At 37.8% G+C, this 23,051-nt stretch overlaps 4 protein-coding genes across 8 annotated transcripts; 2 read left to right on the forward strand and 2 right to left on the reverse strand.

Annotated features, from left to right (window-relative positions):
• Positions 1-172: 172 nt before the first annotated feature.
• On the reverse strand, positions 173-2,425 carry rpusd2 (RNA pseudouridine synthase domain containing 2). The gene is made up of 3 exons (XM_027008890.2): positions 1,774-2,425; positions 1,381-1,677; positions 173-1,060 (listed from the first exon to the last, which is right to left on the reverse strand). Exons 1-3 carry the CDS (start codon positions 2,362-2,364, stop codon positions 254-256), a joined length of 1,695 nt encoding a protein of 564 aa, XP_026864691.2. The 5' UTR covers positions 2,365-2,425; the 3' UTR covers positions 173-253.
• A 93-nt stretch (positions 2,426-2,518) lies between these two features.
• Positions 2,519-8,013, reverse strand: pcmtl (l-isoaspartyl protein carboxyl methyltransferase, like). 5 transcript variants are annotated; one of them, XM_027008842.2, is made up of 9 exons: positions 7,783-8,013; positions 7,079-7,179; positions 6,849-6,953; positions 6,688-6,719; positions 6,372-6,476; positions 6,010-6,130; positions 5,073-5,158; positions 3,411-3,580; positions 2,519-2,981 (listed from the first exon to the last, which is right to left on the reverse strand). In XM_027008842.2, the coding sequence occupies exons 2-9, from the start codon at positions 7,155-7,157 to the stop codon at positions 2,969-2,971; spliced, it is 711 nt and encodes a 236-aa protein (XP_026864643.1). In that variant the 5' UTR covers positions 7,158-7,179; positions 7,783-8,013; the 3' UTR covers positions 2,519-2,968. The 5 variants fall into 5 exon arrangements, with proteins under 5 accessions (XP_026864643.1, XP_026864640.1, XP_026864642.1 ...); XM_027008839.2 differs by having other exon boundaries at positions 7,079-7,213; XM_027008841.2 differs by having other exon boundaries at positions 7,511-8,013.
• Positions 8,014-8,152: 139 nt separating this feature from the next.
• Positions 8,153-10,501, forward strand: ccdc32 (coiled-coil domain containing 32). The gene is made up of 4 exons (XM_027008875.2): positions 8,153-8,270; positions 8,507-8,753; positions 8,835-8,988; positions 9,566-10,501. The coding sequence occupies exons 2-4, from the start codon at positions 8,525-8,527 to the stop codon at positions 9,744-9,746; spliced, it is 564 nt and encodes a 187-aa protein (XP_026864676.2). The 5' UTR covers positions 8,153-8,270; positions 8,507-8,524; the 3' UTR covers positions 9,747-10,501.
• Positions 10,502-12,624: 2,123 nt separating this feature from the next.
• Positions 12,625-13,754, forward strand: prlh2r (prolactin releasing hormone 2 receptor). The gene is given in 2 exon segments (XM_027008906.2): positions 12,625-13,396; positions 13,399-13,754. Coding segments are annotated over 2 exon segments (1,128 nt in total).
• Positions 13,755-23,051: the final 9,297 nt, after the last annotated feature.

Consider the following 23,051-nt stretch of genomic DNA (forward strand, 5'->3'; position numbering starts at 1 on the left):
GTAAAGTTGGTGCAATACAAGAACCTCAAAGTCTGGTACCTGAACATTCATTAGACTTTATTGCTCTGCTCTGCTTCATTCAAGGTGAAGGTTTTGATCTTTTTACTTGAAGATGCAATTTCTAATTAACTGAAGTAAAAATTATAGTTTTAAAAGCACACAAAAGTCCTTAAAAAGAAAACACTCTTTTTATTCTTTTATGATTTCGAGTGTGTAAATATTTATAAAGTTCTGAAGTGATATCAAGAGGATTTCAGTCCTGGACCCAGTTTTCATCAGCCCAGTCGGGCAATCGTGTTGAGTATTCAAAGTCAGGCCCCTTGTAGCGCAATGCGTGCAGGTACATGACAAGTTCCTTCTCTGTAGGGTCAGGCCGAACAATTTTGCACTCCCCACACAAATGATCTCTAACAACCATGGTACAATTTGCACTTCTGGATGACTCCTCAGCGTGAGAATCACTCTTTTCTATCTGAACACTCTTCATTTCTAGTTCCTTACAATTTGAAGAGATGCTGCTGTTTGGTTTAGGCTCCCCTGTTGAAAGTGAAATTACGGGCAGGGTACATAAACCTTCACACTCACCAGTTAAAGATTCAGCCTTGACCTGCATTTCATTGTTAACCGAGTCACCACTACCTACAACACTCTTTTCTACTATCACTTCATCTGAAAGATCCAAAAGATGCAAACTCTCCTTTGATCGGTGCTCCTGTAGGAGGCCCTCCAGGAGCTCCTCATCACTCATACCCAGCAGGCCTCCCTTGCCCCTGTCCGGGCCCCATGCAGAAGACCCATAAATCGGGTCATTAAGGATGGGGAAGCCCAGGAATTGGAGATGGACACGGATCTGGTGAGTGCGCCCCGTGAGTGGGAGACAGCGGACCACACTAGAGCGCCCATTGTAGCTGAGCTTTTGGAATACTGTGCAACACTCTTTGCCTTTGGGATGCACCCTGCAGAGACCCACCTTGAAGGACACAACTAGAATGGGCTCCTTGCACACCACCTCACCATCTAGGAACTCTCCCTCCACACGGCAAACGTATTCTTTCTCCAACTGCACAAAACAAAGGAACGAATTTGACGAGGAAGCCTCTATTTCAGATAATCCTTCTCGGTACATTTAAAAAAAAAAAGTAAACAAAGGGTATCTAACCAATAAAATCAATTTTCCCAACTGCTTTGATATGTTCTAACTAAAATGGATTCTAGACTAAAAGGATGGTACTTCCAACACTGTACCACTTAACATGCAGTGAGCTAAAGCAGGCAACAAGAATAACAACTTTGAGTTCACATTAATCTCTTGTAATTAAATGCAAGTAGCCTAATGAAGTAGTGGCTAAACAGTGTTGGGGTGGACAGTGTTGGTCTTACCTGTCGATCACGGACCATCTGGTCCAGTTTCTTTGATACCTCCAAAGTGCGGGCAAACAAGAGGACACCTGAAGTGAGGCGATCCAGACGATGCACGGTGTGAAGCCCGCAGAGACCTCTCTCTTTTCCCAGGATAAAGATGACCGTGTTGTGACGGTATCGCCCGCAGGGATGGACAGGCAGTGACGCGGGCTTGTCCACCACTACCACTTTACCATCATCCACCAAAACCTCCAGTGGCCGACCACTCACAGGTGGCTCATGCCGGTGCACTGTGTTCCTCATGAAGTCATTGTTCTTGAGAAATTAATGAAACGCAATACAAAATCATCTTGTTTGCTTGTAGTAATTTTTAAATGCAGGTATGGGAGTTGAATGAGTATACTTCCTTACCTTAAGTGTTATATTTAAGTCATTCACGGGTATTTCATTCAATCGAATACGTCCCACTTTAACTGCTTTCTTATAGTAGTCCAGTGGTTCAGCACGAAATTCAGTAGTAAAAACTTCAAACAGAGTTCTACCAATCCAACGCCCCTTGCAGTAGGTTTTAAAATCAAAATAATAAGGATATACTTTGCGAAGGCCTCCTTCAAAATAGTATGACGTTTCTGCAAAATGTTCTTGGTTGAAACTCACACCTGGGTTGCGTTTTTGCGGAGGGGGAACATATCTCTCCCCATGTTTTAGTTGTTTTCCGTTACTCTTTCGCTTCTTTCGACTATTCACTTGTTCGTCGGTGTCTTGTCCTTTGCGTTTTCCACAGCTTTCCGTGATATCTGTGGCTCTCGTTCCCTGCACGACCACAGCGTCTTCGTTAACTTGTTTCGTTTCCATGATACTGAACCTCGTTTTGCTCTGTACAGCACGCCAGGAAAAACCGCTGCTGACTACTATATATAAATTTCGCCAGTAAGTATTCACTTCCTTCGTATTGGTGTTTACGGTTATTCTGCCCCACCACGGTACACTGGTGCCTGACATACACCCCTTGTTAAGACTTACTTACCAGCCCTTGATAAACACAGGAGTGATAGCCACACCGTTCTTGATGTGTCGCACTTTGATGACATCAGAGACCTTGCAGTAAGCCTGACGAAAATTCAGTAAACTCATATTATGTAGTTCCATTCATTTATCAATTTGGACATAGCACTGCGTAAGCATTTTTTATTCATTAAAAGGCATTATTAATAAAAATTAAATACACAAGTTTTATATAACTTTTGCAGTTAAATGTCACAGCAGTCATAAAGAATACATTAATGCTCTAGGTAGTTATTGATCACCTTTGACTGCTTTACAACTCAAAATAACAAAGAAAGATGTTTAACCTTTTCACCACACCTTTAAAAAGGTCTCAACCATTTTAGAGCAGAAGAGGGAAACCATGTATCATCCATCAATGGTTAAATGTAAACCCTTGTTTTAGTTAATAAACATGAGTTTAGATAAAGCTGAAAATGTGCCTGCCAGGTGCGTCACTAATGTTGCTAATCGGCAAGTAGAGGCGATAAGCCAGCGGTGTCCTAAATGTTAGCTGCACTGCAACACCAAAGCCATCTCCTGCAGGGGCAACCACACTGCATCAGAGTTCACTGCTGGGGAGACAAACAAAACAATGTTCATACACATGCAAATACATGATGAGACAAATTAAAGTTGTTACACTTTTGTGTTGTTAAATTCAGGTTTTATTTTATCTGGATCATTAATTTTTCACTTTCAGCATTACCTGATATTTTCCATACATGAATGTTGTTGAGTACTCAGCAGGGTTTTGGCTTTCATCTAAAGACTAGTTTTGTTCATATATGTTAAAATTAAGTCAAAGGATTTTCAGTGGAGAATGGATAGAGAGAGCACTCTAGGTTAAAATAATCTCTGCACAGTGAACAGCCCTAAAAGTGACAGGGAATGTCATGATTTTCATTCAAAAGCCCTTCTGACGCATGAGCTGAGACTTTATGAATAATATTAAAATTATTTTATCAGTTCACTAATGTGTTTGGGGTCGTTTTGGGACATACCCTGCCCACTGGCGCCGTTTGTCTGTCAGTGGAACGTAGACCACCCCCATGAGGGCTTTCTTGAGGAAGGTGCCATCACTCTGGCGATCATACTGCTCTAGAACCTGGCTCCCACCCTCTGGACCTACAGGCAGAACCAGCCTTCCACCTGGTTTCAACTGGTCAAGAAGCTGTTGATACATGGATTACAATGAGATGTCTACAGGACATGCTAAAAGTTGAGAGTAGTCAACAGGATGCTGCTGAAATCCTTCTGAAATGGAGCTTTTGAAATCTCTGATAAAATGTCAGTATAAATGTGGCCAATATGTGATAAATAAGGACCCCTGTCAATTCCCTGCACCTATAATTGGCTACCCTTCTAACTCACTTGCATTATATATTAGTAATACTCAAACTCAGTTAAAAGGACGCTTCTAAACTTGCAATTGCAGATAATGGGTCTCAATCATGGAACATAAGCAGAACGAATGTATGTGCAAAACATTTTTGAAACCTGTTTTTACCTGAATGTTCACATTCATGAAAGGTCATAGTCATAAGTATGAACAACATTTAGTCCCGAGCCACATATAAAGCATGCGCAATTCCCACACGTTTGTTTTTGGGTTTTTTTTCTGTAAGGCAAACTGACTTCACTGCATGTTCATACAAGCAGTAACTAATAAAATAACCAAATTATAGAAAAAGTGAAAGTCAACCATTAAGCGAACAGGTAACAATGATGTGTCATGGTAGGATACAGATGAGGTTTGATCATCTGAGAAATAAAAAATAAATAATCATAAATGTATACTGCAGGCTTTATATTTTTAGTTTTACCTTGAAAAACTGAGCTCTTGGAGAAAAGATATAAGAGCATACATGTCTTGTGTTAATAACCTTATACTGATAGTCATAAAGGTCCATTTTAAAAGGCGCAATGGTTGTAAAGTCAAAAACAGCACAATTAAATGCAGTCAATGGCCAACTTCTTTGGTTTACAAAGAGGCATATCGCATCGATCACTAAACAAAATGTGTTGGCATTGTATTAATTTGCTAGAACGTCTCCCATTTCTTAGGAACAGACACACCCATGTGAACAATAATGTACCTATTCAATAGACCCCAAACACTAAATTTCACTTGATAATATGTCATTTTTCCTAATATGTCTATCACAAATGTTGAAAGGCCATTATATAGGTTTATTAGTGAGGCTAGTATATTCTTTATATAGTGATTTTTAATTCATAGGCATTATTGTGAATCAGCATGCATGCACTCCCTATTTACTAACAATTGGTATTCATCAGAATAGACATTCTATTAGCAAAACTAGTATTTACACATGTAAATGTGGTGTAAAGTTTTGGGAGTGCCCGTTTTACTCACAGTTTGCTCTTATAGGTACAAAGGTTTCATGAATAAGACCCAGTGTTAGCTAGATACATGTCATACATTTCTAATAATCATTTAGAAAGGACAGTTGGCATTCTACTTAGCTAGTTTGTACATACAACCCAGTAAATATGCACAACACACCAAAAATCTGTTTGATCAAGGCTCAAAACTTTATAAATACAAAAATTAAGCACTTCCTTCTTCTACAAATCCTCTTATGACAAGAAAGTACTACTGTGAATAAGGGTTTTATTTTTTGGTTGGTTTGAGTGCTTACCGCTTTGGGGACCATAGGTGCTGCTGCCCCAACATGAATTGCGTCATAGGGTGCACCATCTGGAAACCCTAACCGGCCATCACCCACTGAGGAAAGGAATAGTCTCAGCATTAGACTTGGACAAGCTTGTGTGTGGTGGCTGATTTATGTAACTATCAACTTTTTGGCTTTTTAGAGACAAATTAAAATGCTACGTACAGACAATAATACATTCAGTGCATTAAAAGAGCAAGTATATCTTAGAACTTTGAACTTGAACTATATCTTTTAAATGCAGAATAAATAAAAAGTGTTATGCTTTGAACATAAACATTCATTTAAAATTATTGGATATTAATTCCAAATTGTTATATTAGGACTTCCAAACTCAGCAAATACTCACCTATTAACCATAAAATGTTTTTTTAGATCAAGGTCCTAAAGTGCGAGTAAAATGCTTGCCATTATTCCTTTTTTAAAAAACAAGAATGGAATTTTAATTTGGGGACACATGTATATCAAGGGGTTTTGACCTGAGCTGTCTTCCATTTTTACAGAGTATTAATTAAGTGTGACTACAGCGATGCATGGAACTGGAAAAAGCACATTGTGCAACACACATGGTAAGAAGCTAACATATGTTAATACCTGATAAATAATGCCTCATGCAAAATCTGTAATCAAAACTGCTCAGAAGGCAGCTCTGCCTTGATAGCAAAATGAACCTAATTGGTAAAAATCTTCCATAGAGCCCTGAAGATCTCTCTTATTCTAACACAGAACTGCTGGAAGATTTGCATTTAACTGAAACAAATTTAGCTGACATGAATAATAAAAGGTGTCAGAAGAGAAGGTTAAATACACAGCAACTGTTCCTTGGGCCTGAGGAGGAGATTGATGCACAAGAAATAATATATATCAATAAGAAATCATATTATTCAGTGCTTTATTCACTCACCAACTAACTTGATCCGTCCAGAGGTCAGCAGATCTGGGTCATCAGCTTGAACATTTTTCACTGAGGCTTGCACTAGTTCTTCTATGTGCTCGATTCCCACTACTTTCCCAGTGGGTCCTACCTGAATACAGAAGATAGAGAAATATAAAACTAATGACTAACAAATATTCTTTCAAGAAAAACCCAGCATCACCATGTTTTTTCTAACTATTAAAGAGTTAAAATGTTTTCCAAGAAAAATCTCATAACCACCATTTCAGATGCTCGTGTACTAAAACAGTAGTTTTAACCATGACAGAATTTACAAAAGTAAGCAAAGTACATATTACACTTTTAAAAGGCAAAAACCTAATGAGGCTTACCATTCTTGCAAAACAGGCAGTGAGATAACCACTCCCTGAACCAACATCCAGTGCTGAGGCTCCTTCAGTTAACTTGTCACTGAGAATCTCCAAAGCATGTGCATGCTACAAAATAATTACACATCATCAGACTCCAAACAAACCTCTTCCATGTTTTGTTACAAAAAATAAATCTCATGCCATGCCCATTACAGCAATGGGCAGTTACTGGATCCTGATTATGCCCTAGCCCAGGAACAAAGTTATCCCTGCTTTTGTACAAACTATGACAAGTAATACAAGCTTGTTCAAATGCCTGTTCATATTCTTTGCTTACCATATGAGGTGCACTGATGGTAGCCTTGTATCCTTTGAAAACAGGAAGAAATCTAATTATTTTGAAAGCTGGTTTTGGTGAAAAATACTATGAAAATTGAAAATACTTTTCAATTATGCTGCTTACTTATTTATTTCTTGCCTCTTAGTTTATAACCTCACCTATAGACTGGGGAGAATCTTCATAAGGGTAGTCCTTGGAATAGATCCTCCTATCAGTGGCAAGCATGGCTTCAAACACTCGATCATTACATATAACTCCATGTTCTGTTAAATAAACAAATGAGTATTTTTACTGCACTGTTAACAGCAGGAATGGGGGATGATGTAATTTAGAGTTGTAGAGAAATTGTCATGATTGTGCTTATTAATACAGTTTATTAGCTACCTACCTTGCAGACGGCTTATAAGTTCTGGATGTGTTCTACCACTGGATATCCATGCCATTGTCCTGGATAGCAGCAAACCCATAGGGACTGCCACTGCAGCCAGCCTGAGCACAGATTGCATTTCCTGAACACGACAACCTGCATATTTTAAATAAATATATAAATTAATAGTTAAGGTTTTACGGGGTGGTGAGTCTACACTCTATACTATATTTTAACTAGGTACAACGGTTTATGACTTGAGTTCGGTATAAACCTGAAACATAATTACATTATAAACAGCTGTGAAAGAAACTTTTTTTAATGCCACGTAGTCAGGTTCGGGGAGATTAAAGTTTAAATTTATTAGGACTTTAATTGAATACCAAAGTGAGTATATAATTATATTCTGTAGAACAGCTTCCTCTAATTTAGTATATTAGCTACTGTGCCTACCTAGACTCCGTTGCACCCCACACTACTAGTTAGTCCGACATTGACATTTGCTTCGTTAGCTCGGTAGGTTAGATAAGTCCAGCAACACTCAGCTGGCTAGGTGACCCAAATCTAAGAGCCAGGAGTTGTATAGCCAGCTAAATGCTTAGAGAATTTTACTGCAATGAAACGTTTGTATGCAAGACGAATATGCACTGAAAATTAGACAGAAAGCCTTTAACTTAAGTATCGATTTTTGCAGGAACCCTTCTATGAGAGGCGTAGCTAGCTACCTTACTATGTACGCACTCCCAAAGACGTCCAATTTTGCAGCAATATAGTAAACTAGCAACAATACACGAATCACGTCGACGTAGCTGCTGGACTCGTCTTTCACATTCGTGTTCCTCACAACACGGCTTTTTGCCCGTTCAATTTGCCTCTTGATGTTGAAAACGCATTATAAAAACGAATGCTAGTTACACAAGACCTCTACAACTACATAACCCAATGCTACGCTCTTGAACATATACGCGGAAGATAAAAGTCTTAACGCGAATTCTGACCCAACCACATTCAAGGATATTTTGACTGATTTGTTTGTTGTCCAATCAAATTGAAGTCCTGCCGGGCTCGCGTATGTGTTGTATTATTTAGCGTGTTTACACAGGAAAGCCTTGCTGCTAAAAAATAGTAATGATGAAGTACACATTTGTTATTGCATGTTCTTAGTCAGCTAGGCACCGTTTCTAACATTCGAGAGCATTCGCTGCTATTGAAGGTAAGACGGCATGCTGCAGTTTAGTTATGTTAAGTTTAGGGTTTTTTCGGATAAGGTTAGTTTTTGCATGTTTGACTGTTGGATATAGACATAGGTAGCGTTAGCTACCTTAGCTAGCCCTAGCTAGCTAGGAAACCATGACTAGCTAGTTATTAAGTCCTGTTGTTTTATCGTGTGTGTTTTAACATTAACCAGATATGTTAGTATTGAGTCTCGCGACTTGTTTCTGCTTTTAGCTTGAATCTAGCAAAGAAATGATTGATGACTCTGAAGGTTTCGAGACGCGATCAAGTGGAGAACTGTGGTCTGAGATATGCTCGAATCTTCCACTGCCAGAGCAGCATGGACCAAATGATGCACAGTTCACAGATTCGTTCCAACCCCTCTCCCAAGAAATCCCACAGACCAACTTCACCTCTTCCAGTATGTCTCTCAGCTCGTGGGAACCAATGGCAGACTCTGAGGTTTACATCGCCAGTTTAGGTAGTTGCCCTTAATACTATAGTTAATACTCTAGTTAGTACTCAGTGTTTCATTCGTTTCATACAAAGTTTGGATTTTCAGAAAACCGTTTGAAGAGAATTAAAGGACAGACGAATGAGGTCACTTCAAGGGAAATGCTGCACTCCTTGTCCCAGGCAAAAAAGGAATGTTGGGACAGGTTTCTTCACGACACCCAGACTTCAGAGCTATTTCAAGAAGGACATGTAGATCAGAGGTGTGTGTGTGTATGTGTGTGTGTGTGTGTGTATGTATGTGTGTGTGTGTGTATGTGTGTGTGTGTGTGTGTGTGTGTGTGTGTGTGTTGGAGGGTGGGGGCTCTTTTAAAGTATGTTACCCTGGACCTCAACTTATTGTCTTGGTTAGGAGCATAGGTGGGTGTAATACCTGCTTGGCACCTGCCTATGGCTTCATTTTCTTTATATTTACAGAATGGACTAGTGTGATTAATAGGATGTTCCTATAGCGACTCTTATTTGGTTGCTTATCTGTGTCCATGCATATGTATATTTAAACTTTTATTTTTTATTTATTTATTTTTTTAATTGCATAGTGTGGAAGTTGACCTTTTACTTTTATTCATTGCATATATTCTTCTCATTTACATATATATTTTCATATCATTAAATACTCATATCTTACCTTTTGACAACTTTTCCAGTGGCAATTATGGACTTTGTACTGTATATCAGGCTTGTCTATGGAATTCTGTTAGCTTTTGTCAAAAAATGTGTGCAGGACGACATGGGCTTTGTATGGTAATTAAACATTAAATCTTTCTTCTACCACTGCAGTGCTTTAGAACAGCTAAAACGCTGGCTGTCGCCTGAACGGGTAGCCATCAGCGCGGAGGAGCTGGAGTACCTTCTCCTGCCATCACAGAGCAGGGAGAGAGCTGCCACTTGCCCTTCATCTTGCACTGTCCACCGAGCAGAAGAGCCCGAGGAGAGCGAGAGCTCAAGCCCAGAGAAATAAATTACTCACCACCAACAGGCTGTTATACCCAGCAGACAGTAAATTGAGATTCAATGTGAGAACCCTCTGTTTATAGTGTGCTACTAGATATGACTATGAATCTCTTGAGCAAAAACTAGTTTCTAAATCTTCATCTGTATTTTGAAGAAAAAAAGTAAATCAACATTTCACTTATTGAAAGACATAATTGTTATAATTACCCCTTGCTGTTACACTTGTTTGGCCCTGCAAATTGGTTATTGAGCTCTTAACTTATTGAGCACTTTTTTTTCCTGTTTAAGTTGCCATAACTCATGAACTCTGATTCATGTTTGGAGGGAGATTTCTTACTGACATGTGATACCTTTGTGTCAGATTGGAATGCCATTTGCCCATATAGCTCATCAGGCCATAATGTGAGTCATGTTTGCATTTTGACACTCCTGATAAAGTGATATGTTTCACTTTTTCTTTTTTCTTTTTTTTTTTGTTGTTTTTTAGGGCACAATGAATTAAGGAACATTTGAACAAGCATTCATGCTTGTGTGATCTTTCCCATGAGGTCTTCCTTCTTGTTCACATTCAAATATTTTAGAACCATCATGTCTTAATACACCAACATGCAGACCTGTTAGTCCAATTATAGAGTTACACATAATGAGGTCCGAATGGGTGTGCACGATGTTGTAAACGCTCCGTGATTTATGCTGATTCTATTTGTATTCAGTGTGTAGTTACAAAAGAAAATAAAATGCGGATCTAATTGTTGTCTGACATTTGAGGCGGTATTGTCTTGTCCACTGTCAGCCAGTAGATGTCAGTATTGTTGAATATGTATGAGAGGTATTGTTGGGCTTTCCTGTCCTGATTGGCTAGCCTGTGATGTGTAATTTGCTTTTGTTTGTTTGTTCTGTCTTTTTTGTTACGTCTTGATGGATAAGTTCAGTAGACTTGTTTAAAGTTGTAAGCATAGACGATTTGAGCAAAAATTTATACAGAAGCATATTATGAAGCCCTGCGTAAATTTGAAATATTTAAACCTCAAATGACATTTTAATTCAAAAGGATACGACTACACTTACAACGAATTGACATTAATAGGAAATTTGGTGCATCGTTATACTTGTTGTTTACTGTCCTTTAAGACTACCCATGGGTCGGATTTACAGAAAGTGATTTGAAAGCCATAATTCTAAATATGTAAAGATCAAATACGTTGCTTCTTGCTCACCTCCCAGCTCACTGACGTAGAGCAATGCGAAGGTAGGCTATCCATTTTCAATTCCCTTGTCTCACTTGTGTAGACCGACGTGAAGAGTCGTTTGCGACGAAGGACCTGTTTTCACAGAGGGTTTTGTCGGATTTTAATGAAATACCCTTCAAATGAATACCACTTTGCTTTGTACTGATCTTGTCTTCGTATCACTGAAGATGTAATCAACTCTTCAAAGAAGGTAACTTTTCCGCTTAACCTATATAGAATACATAGAATAGAATACTATGTATTCTAGAATGCACAGAAAACGCAAATAAGTTTGATGTTTATCTCTGACTAGGCTATAATAGACCACTTAATGAAAATCTTAATGTAATCCTAATACTAATGTTATGTGGCCACCTGAACAATCTTACACAGATTATGACAAAATATTTTAACATCTTTAATTTTTCAAACACACAAACACTTGTTCATTGCCTATGAAAATTAATGATATGCTTATCAAACAAAACATTAAACGTTCTTAAAGGTGCACCATTGCCCGTAGAAGTATAAATATATGTATTAATACAAATATTTGAATTAACTATTATTTAATTAAGCAATACTCATTCCAGCAGTTTTTAAAAGGGCTTCTGCATCTTAATTCTAATACTATTATATTACTCTTTGTCATTTTTGAGTATAGCAGGGCTCTCCAACAGCATAATCCTCAGGTCTTTTTTTAATTAGCCACACTCTAAAATGTCATGTGTATTTAACTCCAAAATCAAGAAAGAACCATTTGATAAATGTGCTTAGATTAACAGCTATTATCTGAACAAAGAAATGTTGATTCGGCAGTCATCTTTATGAACCATTTCAACCACTTCTGTAGGAGATGCAGCCTTGAGTAGAATAATTATTCTAACAATGGAATGTTCATTGTCTTTGGTTTGGGCAGAGAAGTGGAATGTCTGAATGAAAGCTAAAAGGCCCTGGAGTTCTCTGTGGAACCATATTCTCTTGCACCTGGCAATGAGCAGTTCAACTTCAAAAATTGCACACATGATATGAAAGGCTTTTATAGCCCTTTCAGGAGAAGTCTCAGGCACATGTCTAACCAATATGTCTAGTAAAGAAGTCAAGCGTTAGCCATTTGGAATGGCAACGATTACCAATTCACAAGCAAGGTACCATTTGACCATTCATAGAATTTCATAACAAAGGGGTTCCTGCTATGACTAATGCACATGGGCTTGCTGAAATGATGGAAAAGAGTAAGACTTATTCTTAGACCTACCATTAAGCAGTGTGAAGCACATCATTATAAAGCACACTCCATTCACAAAATTATTTAACAATGTTTACTGTGCATCACTGAAATAATTGCTAAATAACACTGGAACATGCTCCCTCTGGGAATTTAGTAGTAAAGTCATTTAATTTTGCCAGCAGCTGTGTTCAATCTAATCCATTTTGTAATTGAAGCAGTTTATAAGGGCTTTGCTTTTGAGAACCATAAATGACCTCTTTGTCAGTCATCCATTTAACACCTGACCTCTTCATTGCTCATGACTTTCTTTAATCCAATAACATGGTAAAACCATGCATTTTTTAATGTACTCTATATTTTAATTTCAACTCTTAATATTCTTCTGCACACTTTCTCATAGCTGTGCACCACATACTACGATGAATATGGATGATCTCCTGAATAGATCTTGGAAGAACGCAACATTCACCGTATCTGCTCCCCCCTCCCCATTCACCTCCTCCTTCAGTGGGCTGGACCTTCTGATGGAGCTAAAGCCAATCTTTGTCCCTCTTTATGCAATGTTGGTCCTGGTCGCCTGCTCAGGAAATCTCTTCCTCCTTTTCCTCATTGGACTGAACAGAAAGCTTCACAGCACGACCAACTTCCTGATTGGAAACCTGGCCCTGGCCGACTTGGTGATGTGCCTCTTCTGTGTACCCCTGACTGCATTCTACGCCTTCGATGAGCACGGCTGGGTCTTTGGCCATTTCCTGTGCCATTTTGTGACACTTATGCAGACAGCTACCGTCTTTGCTGCGGTTCTGTCCCTGACAGCCATCGCCGTGGACCGCTATGTCGTGGTCGCCTACCCCATTCGCCACCGTGGAGGATGTCACTTCCGAGCAGGGTTAGTGGTGAGCATATGGCTCTGTGCCCTGGCCATGTCTACACCTGCTGCTCTCCACACGGTGTACCTGGATCTGAGCGCCACAGGCCACCACATGGCTGTGTGCGAGGAGTTCTGGCAAGAACAGGAGCTCGGACGCTTCATCTACTCTTGCTTCTTTCTGCTCCTCTCCTATTTTGTCCCTCTCGCAGCCGTGTCCATATCCTACTGTGCCATCTCTTGCCACCTTCAGTACAGGGTGACGCCTGACCTCGTAGCTGCAACCCCCTCAAACCAAGAGAAATGGGGTCGTAAGAGGGGCAAGACATTCGTCTGCTGATGGTGTCTGTGCTGTGTTTTGCCTTCTCTTGGCTCCCCCTGCAAGTGGTCAACCTCATCCGTGACCTGGACACTGACTTCACAATCCTGAGCAAGAGCCATGTCAATGTGGTCCAGGTCTCCTGCCATTTGCTGGCAATGAGCTCAGCGTGCTTCAACCCCTTCATTTACGCTTCCCTGCATGACAAGTTCCTGTCCTACCTGTGCCGACGCAGATTCCACAGAGGGGGGCAGCATCGGGCTCAGAGCAGCTCAACCACCTCAGGCCGTGTGTCCCGCCTGCACACCTGCACCACTGTGGCTGATATTCCCATGACTGCTGGCAAGATGAAACATGATGGAGTCTGATCTCTGCCAACCAGGCAGGGACTTTTTCTGTGTCCCTACAGAGCTGATTGGTGCCTGTATACATGTGTATTTCAATGAGAGTACACACTATTTTTGAGCCAACAGAAAAAGTGCAGGCTGAAACACAATGTTTGTTAAAAATGTGATGATAACAAACCATTAGTTTGCCAGGCAGTAAAATATTTTTTCCCACTCATGTAACACAGTGAATTTTAGTTGGTGTTGACTTTATAGATGCTGTGCAGAACTTGAAGTAACTTTGCAAAACATTTTTACTGCTTTAAAAGATTTGGTACTGTTAATGTATATTCTGGTACAGATTACTGATTACTTGCATTGTGTTCAAAATTACTGTGGGCAAAACTAAAGTCCAAAACCATAACTAATCAAGTACAAGTCCAATTCCAAGTCTAAGACCAGGTGAGATTCAATGCGAGACGCAGACCATAATAAGCTAGGTGGCAAGTCCCTGTCAAAAGTGAGACCAGAATAAACAAAGTTTTTACCTTAAAATATTTTTTAATAGCGATCATCCATCATTAAACAGTTCGGATATTCTGTGGTCTCAGATAACTTACTGTATTGAAGAGGGCAAAAATGGTTTAGGGATAAAAACAAAAACTTCACATACAGGAACAGAAAGCTAAAAAAAGAACCAGAAAATAACATATGCACATGAATGGCCTACCATCCAAACATTGGGGTAATCATCTAGTGCATTAGCTAGTTAACATTCAATAGCATTGATAGGGTACTTCTGAGTATGCTCATAGCAGATTATTGTGTATGCATACATAATTGGATTTTTTATTTATTGTTTATCTATTTATTATTAAATGAAATCCAGCTGGTATTTACCATATTAAACTATACGTGAATTCTAATTGCTTTTTGGGGGGGTGAACAGAAATATTTTATCAATTCTAATAATGTATGGCTGTTACATGTATTATTCTACTACCCAGCCCTGATGATTTATTAGCAAATAGTCTGGGTTTTACTCATTAGTGTTGCATGGCTGTACCTTTTATGTATGTGTGGTATTAGCTTCTATTTGTTACAAGTATTCTAACAAATTGCAAATTACAAACAGGTGACTTTAATACAGAACTACTTTGCTTTCAATTAATGTTAATAATTGATTAATTAATCAAATAGCGAGAATTTGTTCAAAGATTTTATTCTGAAATCATTTCAACGTATATATTTTTCACTCAGATAGCTATATAACATTAAACAAGTTTAAACAAGTGAAGGATACCAAACAGATAAATAGTCATATTTTCTACTTTGACAAATAGTTATTAAAAAGTGTGTTGGACAGACTACTTCAAGCCTTTGAAGAGGGGTAGAGGAGGACCTCTCTCTCTCTTTCCTTTCCTTTTTCCTAAAGGACATAAACTGATTGAGCAGGATATTGTGGCATTCTCATGGACAATGGGCTCATCAGGGGAAGCTGAAAGGGGCATGGTGAGGACTCCCATAATGCCATGCACCTCTGCGCAGTTTTATTTAGTTAAAATTTTATGTTTCCATGTTTAGTAAAAATTGTTTATTTATATATGTGTGTTTGGTTTGGTCGTGTCTCTTTTAGTTCAGCTAGTGGTTAGGAGTATGTCATCTTTGTATTGTGTTTGTCTTTTGGTTGTTCTCGCCCATCTTTCCAATGAGTTATGGTCTTTTCACCTTTGCTGTTGCACTTTTTAAATAAAGAGCGTGTTCATTTTGAATTAAGATGGTGTCTTGAGACTCCTCTTCACTGATGCTACAATGTTTTATTTATTTTTTTAAATTCAAATCTTTGAAGGTTTCAGAGGAACAAGCAACTAAATTAACTCCTGCTAGAGGAAGCACAGGCTGCAAGAAAATAAATAATTCTAAATATAACTAATAGATCCCATGGACCAGTTGTACTTTAAAGCGTAGTTGCAATAGGGTGGGGGTTGTGTTTTTGAGTTATTGAGTGTGTGTGTGTGTGTGTGTGTGTGTGTGTGTGTGTGTGTGTGTGTGTGTGTGCGTGCAGTTACCAAAAGATCTAGTATTGCATTTTCTACTTTGAAAAAAATCATAGAACCTGGTAAGGGAAAACATGTACGATCTGTCAGATCTAAATTTAATAGCATAGTAGTGCTAAAGCAAGTATAATATGCTCTCTTTTTGTGGTGTGCATTAGTACTCTGATTCAGCTTTTTAAACAAGCTGTAGCCTGTCTATTATGTTTTTAGTTACCAAACTTAAGGAAAGCATTACAATAGTGTGAAAGAGCATTACATGAGAACAGATGCTTGTTACCATACTGTTTCAAGGCAACTTCTTAGCATTGTGCACTGTGGGAGCAAGACTTAGGCTGTGCTCCCTTTTGAAGAAAGGCAATCTTTATGCCCTACATAAGTAAAAGTTGATAGGCTTTTGCGAATGTATAACAAATTTAGTGGTTTTCACATAATAAAGAGAATGATACACAACAGACATTTGAAAATGAGATTTCACCAAGATGCATAAAACTTGGGTGTCAGGTGGAATGTGTCTGCTCAATCAGTGATTAATTATAAGGGAAACAAAGCTATCAGCCAGGTGTCTCATAAGATATTCATGACAATCACTGATTTGAAATGTACAATCAGTGAACTGAAATGTACATTCTTGGTCTTTTTACTGATTTTATCTTTTGATTTATCTTATTGGTTAGGATTTAAAGACTCCAGCGGTCTACCACACACTTCAGTACACCTATATTGTAATATTTTAAAGTATTGCTGTTTTAGTATACTTCATTTTCCAAAGGCTTCAAAGGAGACCTTTGATAGAAAAAATATAAATCAAGCATCAATCCCCATATCTGACTTTCCAGTCATGGTCTTAGAGAGCTCTCATTTCATTATCCGAGTCCTTGAAGACATAAGCCAAGAACAAACACTTAGAAGAAGGAAGTGGCCAATCAATGTATCTTTGTGTAGCTAGAGGTAGAGCACAAGGCTGTAAAAGCTATCCATGGATTGTCTGCAGTCTGCCTTTCTCTAGGGTTCTCACTAAACTAGTGTAAATTACCTTTCTGCATGAAAGGATCTGGAGACACCTTCCAATGATCTAACATAAGTCATATTCTGTACTTGCACATGCAATATATGCACATATTATTGGAATTACAGGTTCAGAGTAAGAGATCAACAAATGGATGGAGTATGACCTGTCAGACACTGTATACACATTGTCTGTAACACAATTAATAACTTGAAGGCAAACTTAGACATTTGCAGAGGCCTTTTGCAAAGGTTACAATGACTTTTTTCTATCTTGTACTGCTAATCTTTTGTTTGGAAAACCCACATTTGCAGTTTTAGTAGTTGAAATAATCTCTCATTAAAAAAGAAATACTCAACAGATTCCCTTTGATGACTGACAGTATAGAGTATAAGTAGGAATGCTCACTTCCTGTGCTATGTGAATGATAATTTTGAGCCTAGTTATTTCAAGGTGCTGAAACTTGATGACATGCTGAAATAATAACAATTTGGCCTTAATTACAAGACAATTGAGGAGCACCTTGTAGGCTTTATGTAATATCCATGTGAACCCTTCTAAAAAGATGAAATGTAAATTAGAAGCTGACAGTAGATGGTATAGGCTCTGAGCAGAAGTAGATGCTGACCAGCTAAAGGGCATCTATTATAGTCTAGACTAAGTAGGCTCCTCACTTTTCTTCCACCCCCAGCTTCCTGTCCACAGTGCCACTTCAGAATGCATATGCAGCTCATGCTTCACATGCTAATACCTCTCCTCTTAGACTGAATGCCATGCCAGGCACACAGTTTGCATGGATATAAGCAAGTATGCAGACAAGAAACTAGATTAGGGGTTATGTGCAGCAAATTAGTGTAGTTTGTTATCCAAATAGCTGAGAGACAAGAATTCATGGATCGTTTAGGTATCCAACCATATATGTTTGAGCCTGCATTGGAGGATTATTTCAGTTCGCCTAGCTAGCTAACCAGTAGACCCAGTGCTCTGCTGTAAACATCTTAGCTAATGAAGCTAACTTGACAACTAATATTATTGTGTTATAACATTTTTGCTAATCATCTGCAGGCCCACTTTACCTAAAATTGTGTGGAAATATGGCATTTGTTTGTTTTTTTAAACATTAACTATCAAACAGTGGTCAAGTGTGGTGATGGATTTAAGATAACAAAGCTTTAATTTCATGGATGCCATCCACTGCTGTGGTACAGTGAACAGTTTAGAAACCACTGGACAATATAATTTCTAAGGCAAAGTATACCTTGAATATAAACACTGTCTATAAAGAAGTCATAAACTTCAGATAACTTTTTATCATTGACAATCTGAACAAATAATTTACATCCGATTCAAGCACAGTCATGTCACATCATGTTAGCAAAGGCATATCATGCCTTGATTTTCTAATAATGTGTTTAACCAAAATTATCCACTTACTCAATAAATAAACTGCAAACAGTGCTCTTGTTAAATTTAAAGCTTACTATACAAGGATAAGCTTTTAAAGTAATTTGGTGAGCTTTTTAAAGGGAGAGTTTGGTGACTTAAGATGACAATAATGCACATACATATAGAAAAGACTATATGGTGCTCACTGTGGCCTCTTCAGATAACTCTGAGCAAAATATTGTCTTTCAAACATAAAATTATCAATGCAAAGTAATTTTGTACACTTTATTCATTCATCAAAAAGAGATTTCTCCGCCTTCTCCGCAAGATTCTTCCCTATCTACACATTAAAATGAGCAAATCAACACCATCATGGCCACATTTTCAAACTTCTCCTGACAGCCGAATGCCAGTCAGCAAAGTCACACAGGTCATGCTTGCCAGTTTCATCCCCTCCACTCATGGGCAACATTTCTTGCAACAATCTTTGCTCCCATACCAATTATATGGACTGTGCTTGTCAGTGAGGCTCCAAGTCTTGAGCATAGGGCTCTGTAATCACACTGAGGGCTGATCCCTAGTAAAAGGAACAAGCTCCTCTGATTGAAACCTGTGGCACGACTCCATAACCATGCTTGCTGGGGGGGCTCCTGTAATGAGCAGCCTAGCAAAGGGCATAGGAGGGAGCTCATGGTTGGAGACGGCATTCCTTATTAATTTTCCCTAATTTATATTAGTCACCTGGTGTTTCTTGGAGGGTGCATTGCAGTGTGTACAGTGAGAGACAGTGTTAGCACTGCTTCACATAGTACATTAATGCCGCTTGTAACAAAGCATGCGACGGTGAAGCTTTGGCAGATGCATGACAAACTAATGAATGGGGCTAGGGACTTGGGAGATGGGTTGGTTGCTGAGGTTGTTAAAACAGCAGTGCAAGACTGGTGTGAAAGTATTATCCTTTCTTTGAGCTTACCAGCAGGTTGCAATAATGAATAAAAAAGCAGCCTTTCTGTTACTTTGAGCCACGAAAGCATGCCTCACACAGATATGATGATCTTTTACTGTTGTCAAGACAGATCCATTACTGGATGGAAATTGCTTTCTAATTAAAAAGCACACTCATCAGCCTTACACCATCTTCCATACTGGTTTAGATAAGGTGAAGCAAATAATTTTGAAATCAGATTTCCTTATCATATTGACTAGAATACATACATACGCAACCAATGGATCATACTCAAGTACCAGCTTCTAAAATAGTCATAACGGATACCTGAACTTCTCTCAGGCATTTAATTGTTTTGTACTATATTTGTGATTTGCCCATTTATCCAGAAACAATCATATTCTTGTTACATTGGAGAACATGATATTTTAATTCCATGGAGTGTGAAAACTGTCACCCCAACACGCCAGCAAATGATTCATTCACCACTTCACCACTGCCACTAACACTGTCTCACATCTCCTCAAAAACAGTATGAACTGATTAACCATAATTCCCCATAAGCAAGGCTTTGCAATTATTCTACCATACTTGTCTAATAGGCTCCACTTACCATTTTAAAGGGGAATAAAAAACTCTATTAATAAAACTCAACAACATTTGCAGCTTTGTTTAGATCTATCAGAACTAAGTGGACAATGAATATTCATGATTTTGCTGTATCTCTTTCATGAACTGAAATAGATAAGATACATATAATTCATAACAGCACATTAAATGAAGCAGTGATAACTTTAGTTGTGGTTGCTGAGGGGTTTGAAGAGGGGAAAACAGAAATTATCCCAGTGACATTTACATTTGGCCTTTTATCACAGATCAAAAGACAAAATCTAAAGTCTTGTGTTGGGAAAAGTAGAATGTTGTAGAGAAAATACAAAGGACATGCAGACCGTTCCTATTTAAAAAAAAATCAAAATTTAAGATGTGAGACAAGAAAGAAATAATGAATAAAACTGTTTAAAAAAACAGTAATCATTATCATTATTATGAATAATAATTAAAAAAAAAAGTTTACATTTTAAGTATCAATTTTTTCTGTTCAGGTGACTGGATGCTTCGTTGATTTATCTTATAGCTTCACTGCAGCCTGCCAGGACTGATTGCATTTTGAGCTGGGCTGAGGCAAAGCCCATCAGGGATTGCAGTCAATTATGACAAAAATAAAAGATTGCATAGTCAAGGTTGTGCTCATAGTTTTAATCTTCCTTCTTACATGACTTGAAATTAAATTTTATGATTTAAAAATAAACAAGCTATGGGAATACTTTTCAGTTCTTGGCATACAAAATGCAGGCAATACAGTCTGTTACATACCTGATATAGAAAAAGTTTATTTAAACATCTTCATAGGCTTGCCTAAATGTAAATGCTGTATAAAAGTGGTGCCTAGTGGCAAGCTTTTAAAGTTATTTGTCTTAAAACTACTGGGAGGAAAAAAATCTGCAAGGATGCATTCATGAATTGAACAACTCTAGGTAACATCTAAACACTTGCTGGGCAGTAATCAAATAATAGACTATAAAGGCAAGTGGAATGAGACAAACAAAACAGAAGCACTCCATTCATAATTTCTTATCGACCACATGCACACAGTTATGCATTCAAATTGTTTCCATGACATTTAAATCCACACTAGTTGACGGAGCAGAAAGAATGTTATGAATATTCATGAGCTTTCTGATTAATCATGATGCCTGTTGAGTCCTTGACGGTGAAGTTTTGGCTCAGTGAAAGCCCCAAATGAGACCAATCCCTCAAAATTGGAGTAAAGTAGAAAAAATATATATGAATTGGCAGCATCAGTCAGGTTTGGAAACAGGGTGAAGGGCAAATGAAGTCATCATAGAATTATTTTTTCCATAACTGCACTTTACAATATAGAATGTCCTCACTAAGCCAGTGCAATTCAAATTCATAAACATTTCTGCTGTTATGGTCTAGGCCTGACTTTTATACACCTGTCAAAAAATGTATGCACTGCCTTAATGATGTCTCTGAAAGGTTCAGAAAATATATTAACAGAGTTATATTTTCATTCAGATGAGACATTTTCTGGAGGTCTAGGTTTCTAGTTTCTGGTGAATAACATTTCTTGGGATTACAAACAAGTAAAATGGCCTTCTAAAAATTACACTTAAAAGTGGTTATACAGCCCACAGAAAGTCATTCACACACCATCATCTGACTCAAGAGTTGATATTTACGGTATACTGGAGCAAATAAAACTATGTGTTCTTTAAGGCATTCTTTAAAGCAGGTATAAGTTTATTGGCATTCAGCGGCATTTCTGGGAGTTCTGCTTTGTAGTCTATGCCTCAGACCAGTAATTTCACCTGGATTTCAAAATGATTATCAGAATGTTCTGAGAGAATCTCTGGGGCTTGACCATAGCCAAAGTCACAGATTATAAAGAAAATTAATGCACTTCTTTCCAACTGAAACATTTGAATAGTGGTTCCATTATGTAATATTTGTTTATTACTTATTAGCTAGGCAAGGTTTTTTACTTGTCCTCATGTGAACCAAACCCTCAACCTTGATAAGGAATGTGCATAATCCTTTGTTTTATCTTTTTGAAGAGGCATGGAAACTAAGTTTTATATTCAAGTTGTAATGGTCAATTAAATAGTCATATAAATTAAAATGTTACTATAGTCAGTTACAAAATAACTACTCCTTGCATTTGTGTGGCACTGTATATGGAATGGTGGTACCCTTTTTGTGAAAAGAATGCCAAGTGTTTCAGCATTAAGCAACCTATTCTCAAAGCTCTAGCAGATTACTCATCCTGCATTCTGACACTCTCTTGATCTCTCTTTGAATTCAATCTTAAACTCTCCTCTTAGAAGTCATGTGTGTTCACATTGAAAATGGCTGGAAGAACTGTACAAAATCAATTAATGATTGGAATAGACTATCAAAATGTGTTTTAAACTATTTAATCCAGTGTTGACCCAGCCCATATCAGAGGCCAGTCTGAACAGCCTGTTCTGTATTAGTTTCCAACAAGACCTTAGGCAGGAAAGCAACTCTAATGTACTGTTCTTAGAACACAACTTAACTCAGAGATGAAGGAATGGCAATCAAAAGTACACCTTACATTTGAGCCCATGCACATTCTACAAAATAAAAACAATAATATAAAGCATTATTGCAAGTTTTATTTTTAAATGCCCAAGCATAAATAAAAAGGTAAAAGGTAAGTGTAAATAAAGCATATTTAGCATTTTAATGTAAAGGTTGTACAAAATCAAAAACTAAAAAAGGGAAAATGGCTGATATATGTTTTTTGCTCATTTATAGAACTCTGTCTTTGTGAATTTGATTACTATACATCTAATATTATTTTTATTCTTGCCTCTGAAATTAAGAAAATAAAGAAAAGGATGTTTGCATTTTTTCAAATGTTGGTTTGCAGGGGTTTGGAATCTCTGTTTTATAGAATCTCCACAGATAAAACTGGCTTTATAACACAGTGCTTCTCTATGGGAACATACAAGACTTATATAATTTAACTTATATAAGCTATATAACTTAATATTCCCATGAAACTCTGCAAGCTCTGACTTTTTTCCTATGTGCAATTGACACTGTTGAGTAATAGCTTGTGATTTAGGCTTGGATGATATTATTAAATGGCAAATAGAGAGGTCTATTTGATACTACAAATGGCAACCCATTTGCACTCATTAGAGCAAAGAACCAAACAGGAAGAGACTGATTTGTAGACTGTACTATTTTTTCTTTTTTCAACCAGCTTTATGAATCATATTCTTATTCGTAAATTAATCTATTAATATTTGACTAGATGCTTTGAGAAAGGAATACAACAGCAATAAACAAAGGAGATATATCTGTCTCTATGTCTTATATTCTGTATTTCT

The sequence above is a fragment of the Electrophorus electricus genome, chromosome 13 (assembly GCF_013358815.1).
Source record: "Electrophorus electricus isolate fEleEle1 chromosome 13, fEleEle1.pri, whole genome shotgun sequence".
Classification (NCBI taxonomy): domain Eukaryota; kingdom Metazoa; phylum Chordata; class Actinopteri; order Gymnotiformes; family Gymnotidae; genus Electrophorus; species Electrophorus electricus.